The sequence below is a fragment of the Callospermophilus lateralis genome, chromosome 7 (assembly GCF_048772815.1).
Source record: "Callospermophilus lateralis isolate mCalLat2 chromosome 7, mCalLat2.hap1, whole genome shotgun sequence".
NCBI lineage: Eukaryota > Metazoa > Chordata > Mammalia > Rodentia > Sciuridae > Callospermophilus > Callospermophilus lateralis.
Window position 1 is genome coordinate 91,828,165 of NC_135311.1, and position 18,046 is coordinate 91,846,210.

The window sequence follows — 18,046 nt, forward strand, 5'->3', positions numbered from 1 at the left end:
AGACAATCTTTGAACCAAATAAGCAGTTGGCGGGCAACCAGATGAGCATGGGTTCTGCTAACTTAACCAGGAAGAATGCACATACCTGGCCACCGATTGTATAACTCTAGAAGATGTGTCTTTGAGGGTGTCTTTCAAGTTGTCCTTGAGGTTACTGAACAGCCTCCCTGCTCCTCCTTTCACCATGTCAAAAAGACCTCCCCCATAGCTGGGCTCCATGTCTGGAGACGAGGCACCTGCCGAGGAAAAACAAAAGAAGGCGGTGATGGCACAGATTTTGCTGAAAACCGGTCCCTCTTCATTCCTAAACGTTCACACACCATCTTTGGGAGTCTAGATCAGAGATTCCTAGAAGTTACATCCACTCTCAACTGACTTACAGTAATGTTGCTGGTCTCAGAAGAATGTCCCTCACTGGATCCCAGGCACAGAAACCTCGGGAGATGTACTGCCTAATACTGTAGCCACTAGTCACATGTGGCAACTGAGCACCTGAATTACAACTGGCCCTGAGAAGTGCTGTAGGTATAAAATAGACATCAAATTTCAAAAACTTGGTGCTAAAAAAATAAATAAAATATTTACATTTGTTACATGTAAAATGATAGTATTTTAGACATATTGAATTAAATCATATTACTTCAATTCATTCCACCTATTTCTTTTTAGTCTTTTAACGTGGATACTAAAATATTTTAATTACCTCTGTGGCCTACATTATGTGACTTTTGGGCAGTGCTGCTCAAAGAGGCTGCTGAGGAACAGCAGAGACAGCTTAAGAGAGTCCAGGAGCCTCTGCTGCCCTTTAGTGGGGCGACTATTAGAAGGCCCAAGGTGGTCCCTCCCCCATGCATCATGAAAAATACCTTACAAAAGGTCTTGATAAGAGCTTTAGGCTAAGGATATACAGTGGTCATGGGTGTTATCTGCAAAATCTTTCAGGTTGTGTTTGATTGCAGCTTCATAAAATTGTACTTTCTGACTCCTTATGGTAAGTTCTAGTTCAAGACTTCTCAACCTCACCCCCTTGATATTTGAGGCCAAATACTTCTTTGTGTGTTGGGGAAAGGAGGGGGGGCGTTCCTGCCCATAGGGTGTTTAGCAGCATCCCTGGCCACTACAGGGGTCAGTACTATCTACGGTTTCAGGCATCAACAGCGGGGTCTTGGAATGTAGCCAATAAGCAGATAAGGGAGAACTGCTGTATTTTATGATTTCCCTGATTATTAAGGAAGAGCTATCTTTTATTTTATTTATTGGCCAGGCAGCTGTTTTTTAAATCATACTTCAGGTACTTTTTCAATTCCTAGATGCCATTTAGATGTTCATATATATACCTCTAAGCACATGTTGACTGTCATGTTCTTCAATCAAAAGAGCCTTTAAAACCTAAATTTTCATTAGGCATCTTTTTGAAGATGAATCTCTATCAGAAATTTGAATAAACAAATGAATGGCTACAGGGACCAACATCACCAATGTCCACTGCTTACTGAGCTTTCCTATACAACATGAGTTCTGCTCAGCCCTTTATTTTTTTTTTATTTTTAATATTTTTAGTTGTAGTTGGACACAATACCTTTACTTTTATTTATTTATTTTTATGTGGTATGAACCCAGCACCTCACATATGCTAGGCGAGCACTCTACTGCTGAGCCACAACCCCAGCCCCTCTGACCAGCCCTTTATGATGGTGCAGTTCACATAGTGAACTTAACAGATGAAGAAATGAAGGCTCAAAGAAAGGATATAGCTCATCTAAGATCTCAGCTAACAAGTAAAAGAGCCCACAATTCAAACCCAGCTCTGTGCAATTTTGAAGTGTATGCTAATCAACCGTTTCCCACTGTTCTACAGCTACACATCAGCTCGTGATCCTAACAGCTGCCATCAGGATGGTCCCTATCTGCCTGATACACAAGTGCCCCTCTCCTATTCCTTGCTCTCTTCCTTTCCTCTGGCTCCTTTCCGCAGCAGATGTCCCCACAACAAGCGCCCTCATAAATCACTGCATCTGTCAGACTAACCCAATCTCATTACCAGGAGGCCTGAGCCTCTGCTTCTTCGCCCTTGATAAAATGCCAGGAACTGGTCCAAACTACAGCTCCACAGATTAGTATGAGAAGGTTCCCTATGAAATAGGGCACATTAGTTTTCTTTAAACACATCCCCATGCAAAAAACTACCATTCTCATTTTAAACACAGTGAGGATAGGGCAGCAATAAAAAAAAAATTATAATTCCCCCATTTCCACCCCAAATTCCCACTTCAGCCTGAACATCCTTCTGACACATGGTTGTTCTAAGAGATGACATGAAGTTGCCTACAAATCTCTCTCTCAGTTTTATGCTGGGACATAACTTTAAGGCCACAACCTATTAAAAGACATAAATGTCCTTGATTATCTAAAAATGAGACTCTCAGCATCACTCAGGCTACACGCTCTGCTCATTAGAATCTTGGGAAGCCGAAGAAACCAGAATAACCTGCCAGAACCCATCTGTAACCCTCATATGCCCAAAATATGTCACACCAACCAACACACGAAAAGAGAGAAGGGGGGTGTCATTTTCTTTGCCCTACTGGTTCCTTTAAGCTCCCCCCCCCACCCCAAGGAGCTACTGAGTGCTGAAAGCACAGATTCTGCAAGGATAAGTTAGCTTCAGCTGGTCCAGAGAAGGAGCCAAGGAGTTTCAAAGCCCGAGATGACAATGAGGGAAACGATGCAGTCAGAAAGTGACATTTAGAAGAAAACAATGCCAACAGCAGATCAAGGGTTAACAAGCCTGACAGCCAAATCCAGTTCCTTGTCTGTTTTTGTACTACCTTTGAAATAACAAGGCTTTTACATCTTTAAATGACTGAAAGAGTTGAAGGAAGAACAATGTTTCATAATGTGATGATTTCATGAAGATTGACTTTCAACACCTAAAGGGAGACTTCATTAGAATGCAGGGCTGGGGGAGTGATCAGTGGTGGAGCACTTGCCTGGCCTGTCTGAGGGCCTGGGTTCCATCACCAGATCCACAAAACCGAATGAATGAACAACACAGCTCCCCTTAGGTGTTTATATATCAATGATGGCTGCTTTGGTGCTGCCAGGGCAGAGCTGAGTAGTTGAGACACAAGCCTTGTGGTCCATAAAGTCTGAAGTATTTACTATGTCGTTCTTTACAAAAATTTTCCAACCTCTTCCCAAATCGTACAAAACTCTTGCATCCTTAGGAATGCTAAGCTTGACACCTTGGCTAAAATGGTTGCCATCAGGAAGAACACTGGATAGGTTTACCAAAAGCTCCCGCAGGATCTACAGATCTAAGAGAGATGGGGTGTGGGGACAGAGCTGAGCAAGCATCAGAGTGACATCCAAAAAGAAAGGTCCAGGTCTCTACCTCTCAGGCCTCAAGCAGATTCATGTTCCATGATATCTTGATATTTGAAAATTGAAGCCCACCAAAAACTAGCATCAGAGAAGTGCACTCTTCCCCATGTCATTCCTAAGGATGCAACAAGCCAGTTTTTGTTGGGATGCCTAGTATTTAGGAGATGAGACATAGCACCCTCCCTCTTCCAAGTTATAGGACCCCACCACATGTATCGCCTGATGGGTTCTTACTCACAAAACTGGTGTTTCCTGGGAGAGAATTTCTCCCTCCTGCTGGACTTTAGGTCACTTATTAATATCAAGCTTCATTCCAAAATGGCTTGAGGTGATTCAATAATTATTTGGAAAAGCGATCTTTCAGAGAACCAGCACAAATGTCGGGGCTGGTCTTACCTCCTTACTGTGACTAGAAAGAGAGGAAAGTTGATGTGGCTGCTCCCCACGCACATTTTATTCACTTGTTGGCCATCATCAGTGAGATACTGAGAAGCCCCATGGCAGGGCCAGGGAAATGCCCAGGAAGGCTTCCCAGCTCGTGGTGCAGCTCCTCCCCAAGCACTTCCCCTCCTCCTGCAGTGGGCACCTGGGATACACCTCCATACGGTACTATCATCAAAAGAAGGTTGGGGTTGTGGCTCAGTGGTAGAGCGCTTGCCTACCATGTGTGAGGTACTAGGTTCAAGTCTCAGCACTTCACATAAATAAGTAAAATAAAAGTCCACTGACAACTAAAAACATATTTAAAAAAGGAATGTTGGTATGCAAAGATTTTGGGGGAAAAGAAGATACTCACTGAAGTACTGTTTGGAATGGCTAAAAATAGAAATCAAAGAAATACAAATCATGTATTTTCCAATAATTAGGAAATTGGTCAAGTATTCCTAATAATGTCATGTAATAATATATTTATAATTAGTTATTCAAGGCACTTTATAGAAGAATACACTTATGACAAAGGGTAAAGTGGAGAATGAGCAGAACACAAAACATTACACACAGTACAATCTCAGTTTTGTGAAAGGAAAACATTTGTGTTTAGACAAAGAATTCAAAAGTCACAGTAAACATGAAATAATAATAATAACTTCAGATATACTAAATGCCTACTAGGAACCAGGCACTGATCTAAATTCTTCATAGACGATCACCACTTAATCATCACAACCACTCTGTGAAGGTAACCCTGTTGGTATCCACATTCACAGGAGGAAACAGAAGTAAAGACACCCCAGGGACTCGCCGGAGGTTCCACAGTTGATAAGCCAGGATTTGTGTAGCCAGGTTGCTCCAGATCCCGGGCTTTGATCCACTACATTTCCAAACTAGTTACAGCAATTACATCTAAAGATATCTGGGAAAATGAGTGGTTTTTGTTTATATGGTTACATTTTTTAAATTTCCTACAACTTACATGGTTACTTTTAGAATTAAAAATGTTATATAAAATAAAGACGATAGTTGGATGCTCTGCTATTCAAGATCATTCTGTCCTTCCTCAACAGCGGTGGAGACCTCCTTCCTCGAGCGTGACTCATCAGAGCTCACAGTTATACAACAGTTTCTCAGCCAGGGCTGGGAGAGGCAGCCAAACACTGCCCATCAGCCCTCCATCAGCCTTTGGGGCTCTGCATCTCCGAGCAGGCTCAGGGCTAGCCAGGAATATCCTTCTGTACTTGACTCACCCTAAGACCTGAGAGCTGGCTTCACTATGGTGGTATCTCACTCGGCTCTAATGTAAATATTCAAGATAATCCAGCAGGTCAAAGACAGGGAACCATGGCAGAGAACTCTTGGCAATTATTGCCGTTTGGAGGACATGGACCTTCCTCAGCAGGCCCCCTGGGCCTCCACAAAGACTCTTCCATAGAACACTACCTTTCCTCTTTCCAGAAAGTCTTTGTCACCCAGTTCTAGTAGCTCTTGTTATTCTCAGGATCAGCCTGCTTGAGGAATGACGGATAGACTGAATGTTGGCATTAAGATCTAGTAGTGTTCAAACTCCTTTTCACCAGTGGGCTTTACCTTCTGGGACTAAGTATCACAATTGCTACTACAAGTGTCCCCTCCTGGCATCAACAAGGTTGACAATTGTAGGACAGATATCCTGAAAACTAAAGTGACTCTGCAGAGGAGCACCATTAGCCCCTGCCCTAGGAAAACGCCATTGCTGCCGGACACAGTGTTGCACGCCTGTAATCCCAGCCGTTCAGGAAACTGAGGAAGGAGGGTCGTCACTACAAAGCCAGCCTCAGCAAAAGTGAGGTGCTAAGCAACCCACTGAGACCCTGTCTCTAATAAAAATACAAAAAATAGGGCAAGTATGTGGCTCAGAGGTCCAGTGCCTTTGAGTTCATCCCTTGTATCGCCTACCCCCCCATAATAAACTGTGTGATCTGAAAGTTATCATTATACTCCTCTGGCTCTGGGCCTCTTCCTTACACCACCCCCATAAACTGAAACTATTAACAAAAACTTTGCTACATGCTTCATATCATCACAGGATCAAATGAGACCATGCACAATATGATTTGTAAGTAATGAGATGTTTTCAAATGATTAAGAATTTTAATTCTTAGAAATTCAGCTCTCATGGTAAATTAGTCCATAGCTTGCCTACCTCAGGTTGCCCAGGAGTTCAACTAGAAATAAAAATTTCACAAAGAATCAATGAAGCCAAAATGATTTTGGGGACACTTTCTGTGCCAAACAAGAGGTTAAACATTTGTTTTAGTCAGCTTTCTCACCGCTTTGACTAAAAGACCTGATCAGACCAATTTTAAAGGAAAATAGTCTGTTTGAAGGCTCACAGTTTCAGAAGTCTTAGTCCACAGAAGACTGGCTCCACTCCTCAGGGCTCCAGGGGAGGCTGAACATCATGGCGGGGGAGTGTGGCAGAGAGAAGCAGCTCACATGATGATTAAGAAGAAGAGAGAGAGGAGACTCTACTCTCCAGATACAAAGTATACCCTATAGCCATGCCCCAATGAACCACTTTCTCCAGCCACACCCCACCTGCCTCCAGTTACCACTCAGTTAGTCCCCTCAGGGATTAATCCACTGATTAGGTTAAGGCTAGAACCCAATCATTTCTCCTCCAAACCTTCTTGCATTGTCTTCTATGTGAACTTTTGGGGGACACCACATCTAAACCACAATGACATTAAACAAATTCATCACTGTTAACATGGGCTTTACATCAGCCAGAACTGGTTTGGATCCCACTACTGCCACTAGCTGGATGCACAGTGTGGAGAAGCTAAGTAACGTGTCAAAATCTAGATGTCCTTATCTGTAGAATGAAAACACTGATACAATATCGCAAAGGATTGTGGGGAGGATCTATAAGAGACAGTTCTGTTAACATTCAGCATAATGTCTGATATACTGTGAGCAATTAACAAAAAAACAGGTAACTGGGGGTATGGAAAAGACAAAGCAATGAAAATGCTGCTTGCAGCAAAATCAAGTAGCCTCAGCCCAAAGGTTAAGGCCTACTGAAGGGTTAAGCCAGATCAGAGATGAATACAAGGGAGGAATCTCTTCCTGGAGCTTCCAGCCACAGCACAATGAAACCTTGCACTCGGGGAGTTCAGAACCATGAGTGTTGAATAGAAGTGGACCTTTCTACAGCTCTTAGATTACCCCTTTCCATCCTGAAGTGATCTGGTGGATGGTGTGGGGACCCATCATGACCTCTCAGCAGAACTTATCTTCAGGTTCTCACAGATTCAGTGGTGCTCGTTCTTGAAATACTGCAATACTTCTGGGCTATCTGGCATATAACAGAGCTACTAAAATGACAAGTCACACTGCACAGCAGCAGCCCTGGACAGGTCTGGCAACTGCTCAACAGACCAGAGGGGCAGTAGCCGGGGCTTGTGCAGCATCCACCAGCAGCTGCAGAGAAGCCTGGTACTGGCAGGCAGAGGCCTAGGGCAGCTGGGGCTAATGATTCAGGATTTTTGGGTCCGGGCCACGTAGGAAGCACAGACAGCCAAGTGTATCATATCTCTTACAAGCCAACAGCAGGCCCAGCCCTCCGTGGTCTAAAACAAGGTGCCAAGGTCTTTACAGTGACTGGGATGGTTAATCTTGATCATCAAATTAATTCGAAACACCTAGAATTAAGAGATTTCTGAATGGGTCTATGTTTCCAGGGTATTTCCAGAGATGGTTGGGATGCAGGATGGCAACATGACAATGGAGCCCCTCCCTGAACATGGAGGCACTGTCCAATAGACTGGGGACTGGTTGGAACAAAAGACAGAAGAAGGAAACCGTGAGGGATGCAAGCTCCACTCTTGGGCAGGTGCATCTATTGCTGCCGCCATGGTCCATGGTCATGGAACATCTTCAGCCTTCCAACATGGACTCTCACCAGTGACCCTCCAGAGAGTTTCTAGGCCTTCAGTCTCGGATGGGGGCTGCATCATGGTCCCTTTTGTTCGAGGCTCCAGCTTCCTGAACTGAGCTGTTACTGGTTTCTCCAGCTCTCCAGCTTGCAGAGGGCCGTTGTGGGGCTACCCACCTTCTAATCCTGTAAGCCAATCTAATAAACCCCTTTAATAATCACACATATACTTACCCTGTTGCTCTGTTCCTCTAAAGAACCTTGACTAATATGATAATCAATTTAATAGGGAAGTTGATGCAAGGATCTGCTACCATTTCCTACACCAAACAGTGGAGGTCATTTAGTGAAAAGAAACCTTCCAAAATTAGCAAAAAACTTGGAAATTGGAGTGATATATAACTTGTGTTGTAAGTTATCATCTGATAAATAATTTTAATATATGCATATGCATATACTTTTGCTTATAAAAAAGGAATATTTTATGTCATGTATATTATTATACCAGTTACAAACTTTATTTATTATCATTGCAGATTCCATAATATCAGCATGTACACCATTTCTGCACTCATTTTTCAGGTTTTTGCTGGAATAGCACTGGATTATGGGTCTATATCCCCAGACGTTTCTCATGCTATGTAGCCACAGGAGAATGACATAATCAGGAACTCAAAAAAATACAAAAATTTGGGAATGAATTAGATGATTCCCTAAGTTCCCTCCAGTTCTAAATTTCTTTGACGCTCTGATCACTATATAAAGGCCTTCTGTTAGACAAATATTCTAGACTAGGCACATGGCTAAGTAGTTTCCATAAACGACTAACCTGGACCCTCGTGCTATGCACAGCAGCAGGTGAGAATCTCACTAAGGAAAGCTGAGCCTTGGTTAACTTTAGTAATAGTAATGACCAAATGAGAATGAACCTAGGGTTTACTGGTTGCAAGGCCTCTGCTCGTTTCCACCTCTCAATCCTGCCTTCTTTCATGAGGGACTTTATCTCTCTTGCTCCCACTCTCCTACCTTACTCTGTACCTCCACCCCAAGACTCAGAGCAGTCTGATCAATATTAAAATTACCTGCGAGTGGATCAGTTCCCCCTCAACCTCACTGATCCTGGATCCCTTGGATAACAGGGAACATGTTTCCAGCTGTGTCCTAACCCCAAAGGCCTTAACACTGTTCCGAGAACACAGTAAGCACTCAATAAATGTATGTGTAACTGGACTATTATACAAAGCAGGACCCAGAGAGAAGACGGCAGAGATGGGATGGAGGACTGAGCATATGGACCTTGGCAGGGAACTGGCCTTTGCCTAACCGTAAGCAGATGCTTTCACTATTTCTTACACTTTGAATTTCTGATATCAGCAGTGATTCTTCCAGAACCTATTGAGCCTGCTCACCAAAGAGATAAAAAGAAGGCCCATGATTTTTCCATTTCATCAGCCAGAGTAAGGTACATAGAGTCATAGAAGTGAACATCCTCCTTCGCAACTCAGACTTGTCACAGCCTAATATATGATGATATTAGTAATGTCCTCTGTGTATCAAAATACACACCAGGAAGATGAAATGATTCCCCAGATCATTCCTATAATTATTTTTTTAAAAATTATTGATATTTAAAATTAACATGAAATCAACTACATATCTAAAATGTAAATATTTAATAAATGTTGACAAATATATGTGTATCACACATGCACATACATTATTAATTCTTGCAGTATATATGAGTCTGCTGTGAGGCAGCATCCCATCTGTACCCAAGACAGTGAAAAGACAGAGTACAACACAGCACTGTAGCAATTACACATGCATACACTAGGCTCAAAGGGATCTCACACCAAGAACCAAATCAGAAGAGAGTCCTCTATTTCTCATTAAATGTAACATACCTAGACCTCCTGAAGAGTAGGGATCCTCTCACCATCCCTCACAAAACAAGGATGACTTTGAACACAAAACAGCTTCTATCAATATATTAAATGTGACCCTTCATCTGGGATCCTTACCTAAAACATGAATTCCTGATTTCCACTTCTGCCTGTGACACAGTAAATAGAATTGGATTTGACCTCCTGTGATAAACCGGATAAGTTATATGAAATATCTGTTTTAGACCAAAAGGACTGGGGCTTTTGAAAGAAGGGAAACACACAGAGGAGTTCACAGCAGCCCAACTCTCTGCCTGCTACATAAAGGGAGTTAGGGCCTAAGCAGAACAGTGGTCTTGCTGAGCTGCAGAGCCAGGGATTAAAGTTACAAAAGCTGCTGAGAAGCTGGGCCGTGTGAGGCTATATAAAAAAATAAATAAATAAAGAGTAGAACAGTGTGGGAGATGGAGGTGGGGAGGAAAGGGGGAAGGAAGCAGAAGTCTGCAAGGAAAGTCACCTTGTCCTTGGCTGAGGTCTAGGCTGTGAATATACAAAGTGAGACTTCATAAAGGCCCAGGAGAGACTGCCTGCTGGAGGGCTGAGAACCAAATCAGCACTGTAGAACAAAGGTACACAGCTGTATTCCAGAATTTCCACATCAGAAAGACCACATCCACACTAGGAATAAGGATGGCAGCCTAAGGTAAAGGCTTTATGCCGGCACTAAGTTTAAAACCCCAACAGGCCCACTTTAACAAAGAATGAAACAATCCTGACAGGAGCAGAGGATGTGCCCATAACTTAACTGTCTTTCAGAATAAAATTCAATGAGCTTTAAAAGAAAATGACAATCCAGACTTCTTACAAAAGTTCCACCACAATGTCTCTCATACAATTTAAAAAATTAAAAAGAAAAAAACTGGAGAAGTAAAGACACAGGGGAAATTGACAAATAGAAAAGATCAATAGAAATAAAATGGCCCAGATATTGAAATTAGCAGACATGAACTTTACAGCTCCAAAATAGCTTCCAAGACGCAAAGAAAAAGTAGTCTCAGTGAGTTAACAACAAAGAATGTAAAGAAAAAAAAAATCAAGAATTAAAAAGTATAATATCCGAAATGAAATTTTGCTAACTGATCTTAAGAGATTAGAAGCTACAAAAGAAAATGTTAGTGAACTTGGAAATAGAGCCATCAAAAATTTCTAATATAAACAACAGAGGAAAAAAAATTGAAAAATAGAATCTCAGTAACCTGTGAGACATCAAGTTGTATCAAGTAAGTAAAGCACAAGAAGGAAAGGAGAAGAAAAGGGACGGAACAAAATATTTTGTTCTAAAATTTGTCAGGACTGAAGGTGTAGCTCCATGGTAGAGTGCTTATCTAACATGTATGAGGTGGGTTCAATCCCTAGCACTGCAAAATAACATAAAATAAGATAAGGTTTTCCAAACCACAGTACTTGGCACTACAGACATTGTGGGCTGACGATTATTTGTTGTGGGGCTGTCATGGAGGTTGTTCAATTGTTAGCAGCCTGAGTGACCTCTAGTAACTATATTGTAATAGTATCTTCCCCAACCCGGCAGGAGACAGGCAAAAATATCTCCAGATATTGCCAAATAATTCTTCGAAGAGCTAAACTGTCCCTAGTTAAGAACTACTGTGATAGATACAAGTAACTCAGCAAACCCCGAGGAAGATAAATACACAAAGAACCACCTCAGGGAATCTTAGTAGCACATAGAAAAAAATGACACATTATATGCCAAGGAACAACAATGTGAATGATGGCTGAACTTATCAGAGGCAGCTAAGGTCAAAAAGCAATACAAAGAGATGTTTAGAGTGCTGACAGAAAAAAAAGGAAATCCCTCAAATAAACAAAAATGAGAGAATTTGTTAGCAGCTGGCCTGCACTACAAGAAATGCTTAAGTTCTTTTGGCATAAGGAAAATGTTTCCAGATGGAGACTTCAATATACAGGAAAGAATGGAAAGAATATACATGGTAAATATGTGGATAAATATAAAAAACAATTTTCTTTTTTCTCTCTTATTTCAAAGACAACTGTCTCAGGCAAAAATAGAAACACTGTATTATAAGGTTATTATGTAGACGTAAAATATATGTCAAAATAGCATCAAAGATGGGAAGAGGGTAAATCAAATTCTACTGTTATAATTTTTTCATTTCAAGTACCTAGAGAGTAGTAAAAGAATGCATATAGAAATCCATAAAATAACTACATACCAAAAAAAAGAAAAAAGACACAGCCAAAAAGTTAACAGAAAAATTTAAATTTCATATTAAAATTTATGATTAATCCTAATAAAGCTGAAAAGGAAGAGAAACAAAAATAGAAGAAACAATTAGAAACAAATAACAAGACATTACATTTATCCCAACCATATTAATAATTAAATGTAAATGGACTAAACACTATTATTAAAAAGCAAAGACTGTCAGACTGGATAAAAAGCAAGACAAACTATATATTATTTAGAAGGGATGCATTTTAATTATAAAGTCACAGACGGTGGACACTAAAAGGAAAAGAAAAGATTAATCATGCAAAACAGTAAACAAAAGAAAGCAGATGTGTCTACAATTATATCAGACAAATTCATTTCAAGACAAGGAATACTCCAGAAATAAAGAGGAATGTTTAATAATAATAATCTTTCCAAAGCTACAACAAGCTAAAAATATGTATGTGCCTAAAAACACAGCTTCAAAATACATGAAGCAGAAATGCACAGAACAATAAGATTAAAGAGACGCATCCATGTTCACACAGATGTAGATTTTTAAACCTCTCTCAAAATAATTGAGAGAACAAGTAAACAAAACATTAGTAAGTGCACATAGAGTACTTGAACAATAATATTGTCTTAGTCTGATTGTGTCATCAGAACAAAATGCCCAAGACTGGGTAATTTATAAATAATACAAATTTATTTCTCAGAGATCTGGAGGCTAGGAAGTCCAAGATCAAAGAACTGACAGGTTCGGTATCAGGTGAAGGCCCACTCCTCTTACATGTGGCAGTCTAGGGGTCCTAACATGGCAGAAGGGACAGAAGCAGAGACAGACGGATGCATTACCCTCACATGGCAGAAGAGCAGAAGCACCAAACTCACCCTTCAAGCCCTTCCATAAGACATTAATCCAATCACCAGGGCAGAGCCCTCCTAGCCTAATCACTTCCCCCAAAGCTCCACATCTTAGTATTACCACCACAATAGAGATTAACTTTGAACATGAGTTTTGGAGGGGTCACACATTCAAACCATAGTTAAGTATCAACTACATAAGTCCTAATTGAAATGCATAGACACAGCAACCAACAATTTAAGAACATATATTCTTATCAAATGCTTACTTACATATGCCAAGGCCATAAAATAAGTGTCAACAAATTCAAAAAGTTAAAAAAATGCACATTCTGGGTGTGAACCCAGACTCACTGAATGTCTGAAGGCACAGGAGAAAACCAAGGCTCAAGCCACCCAGCTTGCAAGTCACCTGCAGAGCACGGAAATGAATACTGCTCTAACTCCAAAGGCTATGTTCCCTTTGCCATAACCTCGACTATAGTCTAGACAGGGGAGATAAAACAAACATATCAATTACCAGAAAATATTGTTCTTGGTCCCCTAATGTTATCTACCTTGCCATGACCCTGGGCGCAGTTACTTGAGAAAAGTCAGGGTGAAAACTTAATTTATAACCTATATGTCATTGAGCTGGAAGGAGGATCAACTAAAATATGTAATAAAGAATCCTGAAATTTTGGAACTAGAAGTGCAACTGGTTGGGAAAATCTTCATTTGTGTGTGAGTACATGTGCACATGTGTATATGTTTGTGTGTATGAGAGTGAGAGAGGGAGGGAGACTATGAGGTTAAGAGGAGGGGACGAGAAGGGAGAAAGGAGGTACAAGACAGAGATGTAAATTCTGACTTTTTTACTTGAAAACCCACCGTTGACATTTTGGCAACTGTATTTCCTGGAATTATCTTTCCAGTTTTTGTGTACATTCACACATAATACATTTTATGTTCTGAGCCCTTATACACAGAAATAAGATTGCACTGTACAGTTCAGGACATGCCACTTTTCCACTTAATAGTAAAGATTAGTGTTAAAAAGTCATTATATATTTTTTGCTAACATCTTTCATAGGGTTTCATCATAATTATTAGGGGATTTTGGTTCATTAGACTCAGCAAATATTATAAGCTATGGGCTTGAATAGGGGTTCAGAGGGGCTTGTTCCCACCTTGGGTGGAGGGGCAGGTTGGTAAAAGAAGGGATTTACAGAGAGGAGATATCTGAATCACAGTTCTGGTGGAAATGGGCTAAAGAACATTTAGCATAAGCCAGGACAGCAAGTAAAAGTCAATAAAACACCAATCAAGGAACTACATAAAAATGAAAAGGATCATAACTGAGCATCACTTACAAATCTACTAGGGAAGGTGCTAAGCTCACCCAACAATGAAACGTAGGTGTTCTGGTCTCCACTAAGCCTATGGGGACAGAGGGAGGCTCTGAGATGATTAGTCATGTGTCGAGGCACAGGCTACAGTACATCCTGGAACCAGGACATCATGCTATCTCCTGGGGTACTGGGACAATGAAGAGGGTGTGTTGGGATGAAGGATAAAACTACGTGAGTGGTCCTCAGATACTGTTGAGAGCCACAGCCGAAGGGGCCCCAGCAAACTTTCAGACTGCCAGCTGATGATTGGCTCACAGCAGCCTCAGCAACATCTAGCTGATTGGCTCCTCTGCGGTGAAGCTCATTGGGCTGTTTCCCTGCCCTTTCAGGCCACGGAGCTGCTCATTGGGGGACTTTTTGGCTCCACCCATGCGACCCAGCCAATCGGCCTCAAGAGCAAGAGGATTGTGGGAGGTGTGGAGGCTGGTGGTTGGAGACTGTGGCTTGTGGGAAGCCGGTGGTGGCAGTTGGGCTCTGAGGGTTTTTCCTGAGGAGCTGTTTTGTTTGGCGTGTGTGGTTCTAAAAATAAAGTTAGTTTCTTTTGACAAGTGGCTCCTGAATTGTGCCCAGCCAGACTGCGGCAAGATACCAGAAGGCTTCAAAGAATATAAACTTTTTTCCAAACTCTCTGATTAACTGCCTATAGGATTTGGTCCTCACACTGACATAACCAATAATGAAAGAAAAGGAGAGAAAGAAAAAAAGAGAGGGAGAGGAAAGAAAGAGAGAAGGAAGGAAAGAGAGAGAGAGAAAGAGAAGAAGGAGGGAGGAAGAAAGGAAAGAAGGCAGAAGAAAGGAAGAAGAAGAAAAAATGTGTATCAGAGAATTTCCAAGAAGCCATTTGCCTTAGACAAGGAGCTGTATACCCAGGGATAGCACATCCTTTAGGGCATAATTCAAAAGTCAGAGTTCTGTCCCAGGGTACCTGAAGGAAATTCCAAGGCAGTCCTTCAGCATCTAATTATTAGATAAATGTACTTCAGAGACTGGCAAGCAGTCCCTGTAGTAAGTCAGGCCAAGCATGAGAGGGCTCAATGAAGCTAAGCAGACTCAGTGTGGACACAACTAAAAGCTAACTAAACAGGGAATGAAATACTCTGAAAATGAGCCCCAAGACTAGATTAAAAAAAAAAAAAGAACCCTACAGTAAGCATTTGCAGAAAAATCTGCTCCCTGAGTGCAAAGAGATTCTATTATTCCTTTGTTTCACTGACCTCAAGAGAAAAAACACACCACTATTTGTAGACCTAGCTTCTGCTTGTGGAGACAGTCTCACAAATGTCTGGCTACTTCCCCGCAGCGTGGAAAAACTGACTACCAAGTAAATTCAAAGTCAGTGAACAGGGCTGGTTCTGAGCTGGGTAGACTCACTGAGTCCACACACAGCAGCCATGGGCTAAAACTTAAGACCAAAGGCATAGCCTATCTACCAGGTAGTAGAAACTCAGTTCTTACCCTGCTTCAGACTCCTCCACTCAAAAAAATACCCTCCATCTGCTATTTTTCCCAAAGTCTCAACTCAAGATTTATCACTTCTGGCGAACCAGAAAAGGAGAAAAAGCATTTAATATGAAGATGATGTGATTAAACTAACTCGATTTGTGTAGGATCAGAGAAGAATTCAGGACACTCCCCCTTCTTCCTTACTACCTGTGTAATAGTAGACAGGTCAATTTATCTCTTAAGGTGCAGTTTCCTCAATTGCAGAAGGGGATCAAATGATGTCCTCCATGTACATGATGAAGTTTAAATGAGATAATAATGAAAGATAAGTACCTCTTACTCTAAAGCACTCGTAAATAATGTTTGCCTATGCACACCCACCTTCTTATTCCCACTCAGGAATGTGGAGGAGATCCTATTGGACAAAAACAAACAAAACACACACACACACACACACACACACACACACACACAGAGTAAGAAAGGAAAAGAGAGAAATGGTATGAATCTTGAAATGCCATATCCTTCCATTAATTCAGTAAAAAGGCCAATTAATTGTTGTATAACCTTCTGCAAAAAGAAAGCTATGCTGCCTTCCTCATAAATCCTTACAGAGATAAAATCCATCATTCATCAAAACACACTGTCTGCAACACTTACAACTCGGTAAATGGTTAAGTTGAGGAGGAGTGTAGGTGATGGCCCTGAATTAACTAGAACATTACTCACAACTGGTCACCCCTGGGGCTCAGAAAACTTCCCCTCATCTAGAGATCTCCATTGTATGTGGATTTGAACAGTACAGAGAACAGGTATCCAGGAAATGATCCTCAAATGGGAATCCTCCCATGCGGCCCCATCCCAACCGGAGCCAGCTTACCAAGCAAAGAATGGGTCCTTCCCTGATTCCAATTGTTAACTAGCTACTCTGGCTGTCTTTCTCACTTAATTATGCTCCAATAGTCTTGACAAGATTGGCTGGGCTTCACTGTAAATCATGACAGTGGAAATCCTAAAATAAAAGCAAGATTAATGATATGACCTCAATCTTGGCATGAAGGCCCATTAATTGGGAATCATGGCCGTAATTGAATTCTAGGCATAGCACTGCCAGCTAAATTAATTTTTTCTGAGACTAGTTTCTTCACCCAGATGAAGATAACTGAAATGTGCCAATGACAGCTAAGTCAAATACCAGGTCCTGCTGGGGAGACAGATAACTGGTTTCTTCCCTGGTACAACCGGTTGCCCAAACATCAGAACAGCCTGAAGTCACGCCACGGAGGGGCCATCGCCATCATAAGGAGACTGGAGGAAGAAGCTGTGTGGCCTCTCTTCTACAGGCGGCTCCCACACAGCAATGGAAATGACACCACAGGTGCCATATAGAAAATTCAGTTACACCCAGGGCCTCCCTGAGTTCAAGACAGCTTCTGCCTCCACTTGACATATGGCCAATCCATATTTCAGAATGGCTCTTCTATTTCCTACAGTCTTCCTGTACGCTTCTGTCTGCTTTGGCGACAAAGATTTATATGCATGTATCAATCCTCATCCAACACTGAAGAATGGGCATGACAAAGGAGGAAAGGAGGGATTGTCCTGGGATGAAGAGCAAAATGTGGATAAGGTGGTGCCTGTGGTATATACTGGAACCAAGATATCACAGCGCTTCCTCACAGAACTGGGAGTACATGGAGTGTCAGAGAAGGGTGAAAAGTGAGACTGGGAAGGTGCATGGTCCTCAGACCCCAAGAAACTAGAAGGCCAAACTAATCTTCAAAGGAATAGATGAAGGCATTAGAATTATTAGAAAAGGTGTGGGGATACTTTTGTTGAAACTCACCAGACAAAATTAATTGAGAATGAGCAAAAAAAAAAAGCTTAGTAGGAAGACAGTGCCTAATTTATATATGTACTGAGCACCCAGTACAACACATACCACGGTAAACAATCAAAAAGGACACTTAATTAAACTGAATTGAATCTGTCAAGAAAACAAGAGCTCCAACTCACTTTTTAAAACTATAATTATTATTAGTGTGGATTAACTGTACAAAATAATTGGTTTGTGACATTTTCATACATACACAGGATGAATTGCATTCAACCGCAGCTAGATGCTAACAGCAGTGGCTGTCATTTATGAACCACCTTCTGATGGCTGGAAACCGAACGACAAGTCTACATCCATCATCTTACTTGGTCCTGACAATCATGCTGCCAGGTAAGTTTTATTGTCCCCTTTATACAGATGAGCAAACCGAGGACCTGTCAATCTGCTTGGGCTGCTATAACAAAATACCACAAACAATGTGGCTTATAAACAACAGAATGTACTTCTCTCTGTTCTAGAAGCTGTGAAGTCCAAGACCAAGGTGTCAGCAACTCAGAGTCTGGCAAAGCCCATTTCCTGGTTCTAAACAGTGCCTCTTCTCTGTGACCTCACACGGTGGAGGGGCAAGCAAGTAGT

General features: G+C 41.5%; 1 protein-coding gene across 1 annotated transcript in view; it reads right to left on the reverse strand.

Moving 5' to 3' along the window:
- The window catches only part of Dnajc6 (DnaJ heat shock protein family (Hsp40) member C6), a 95,912-nt gene that overhangs the window by 45,537 nt on the left and 32,329 nt on the right, over positions 1–18,046 (reverse strand). The window contains exon 2 of the mRNA XM_076862324.2: positions 86–236. Within this exon, the coding sequence (XP_076718439.1) occupies positions 86–236 (151 nt within the window). The remainder of the gene's footprint in view (positions 1–85; positions 237–18,046) is intronic.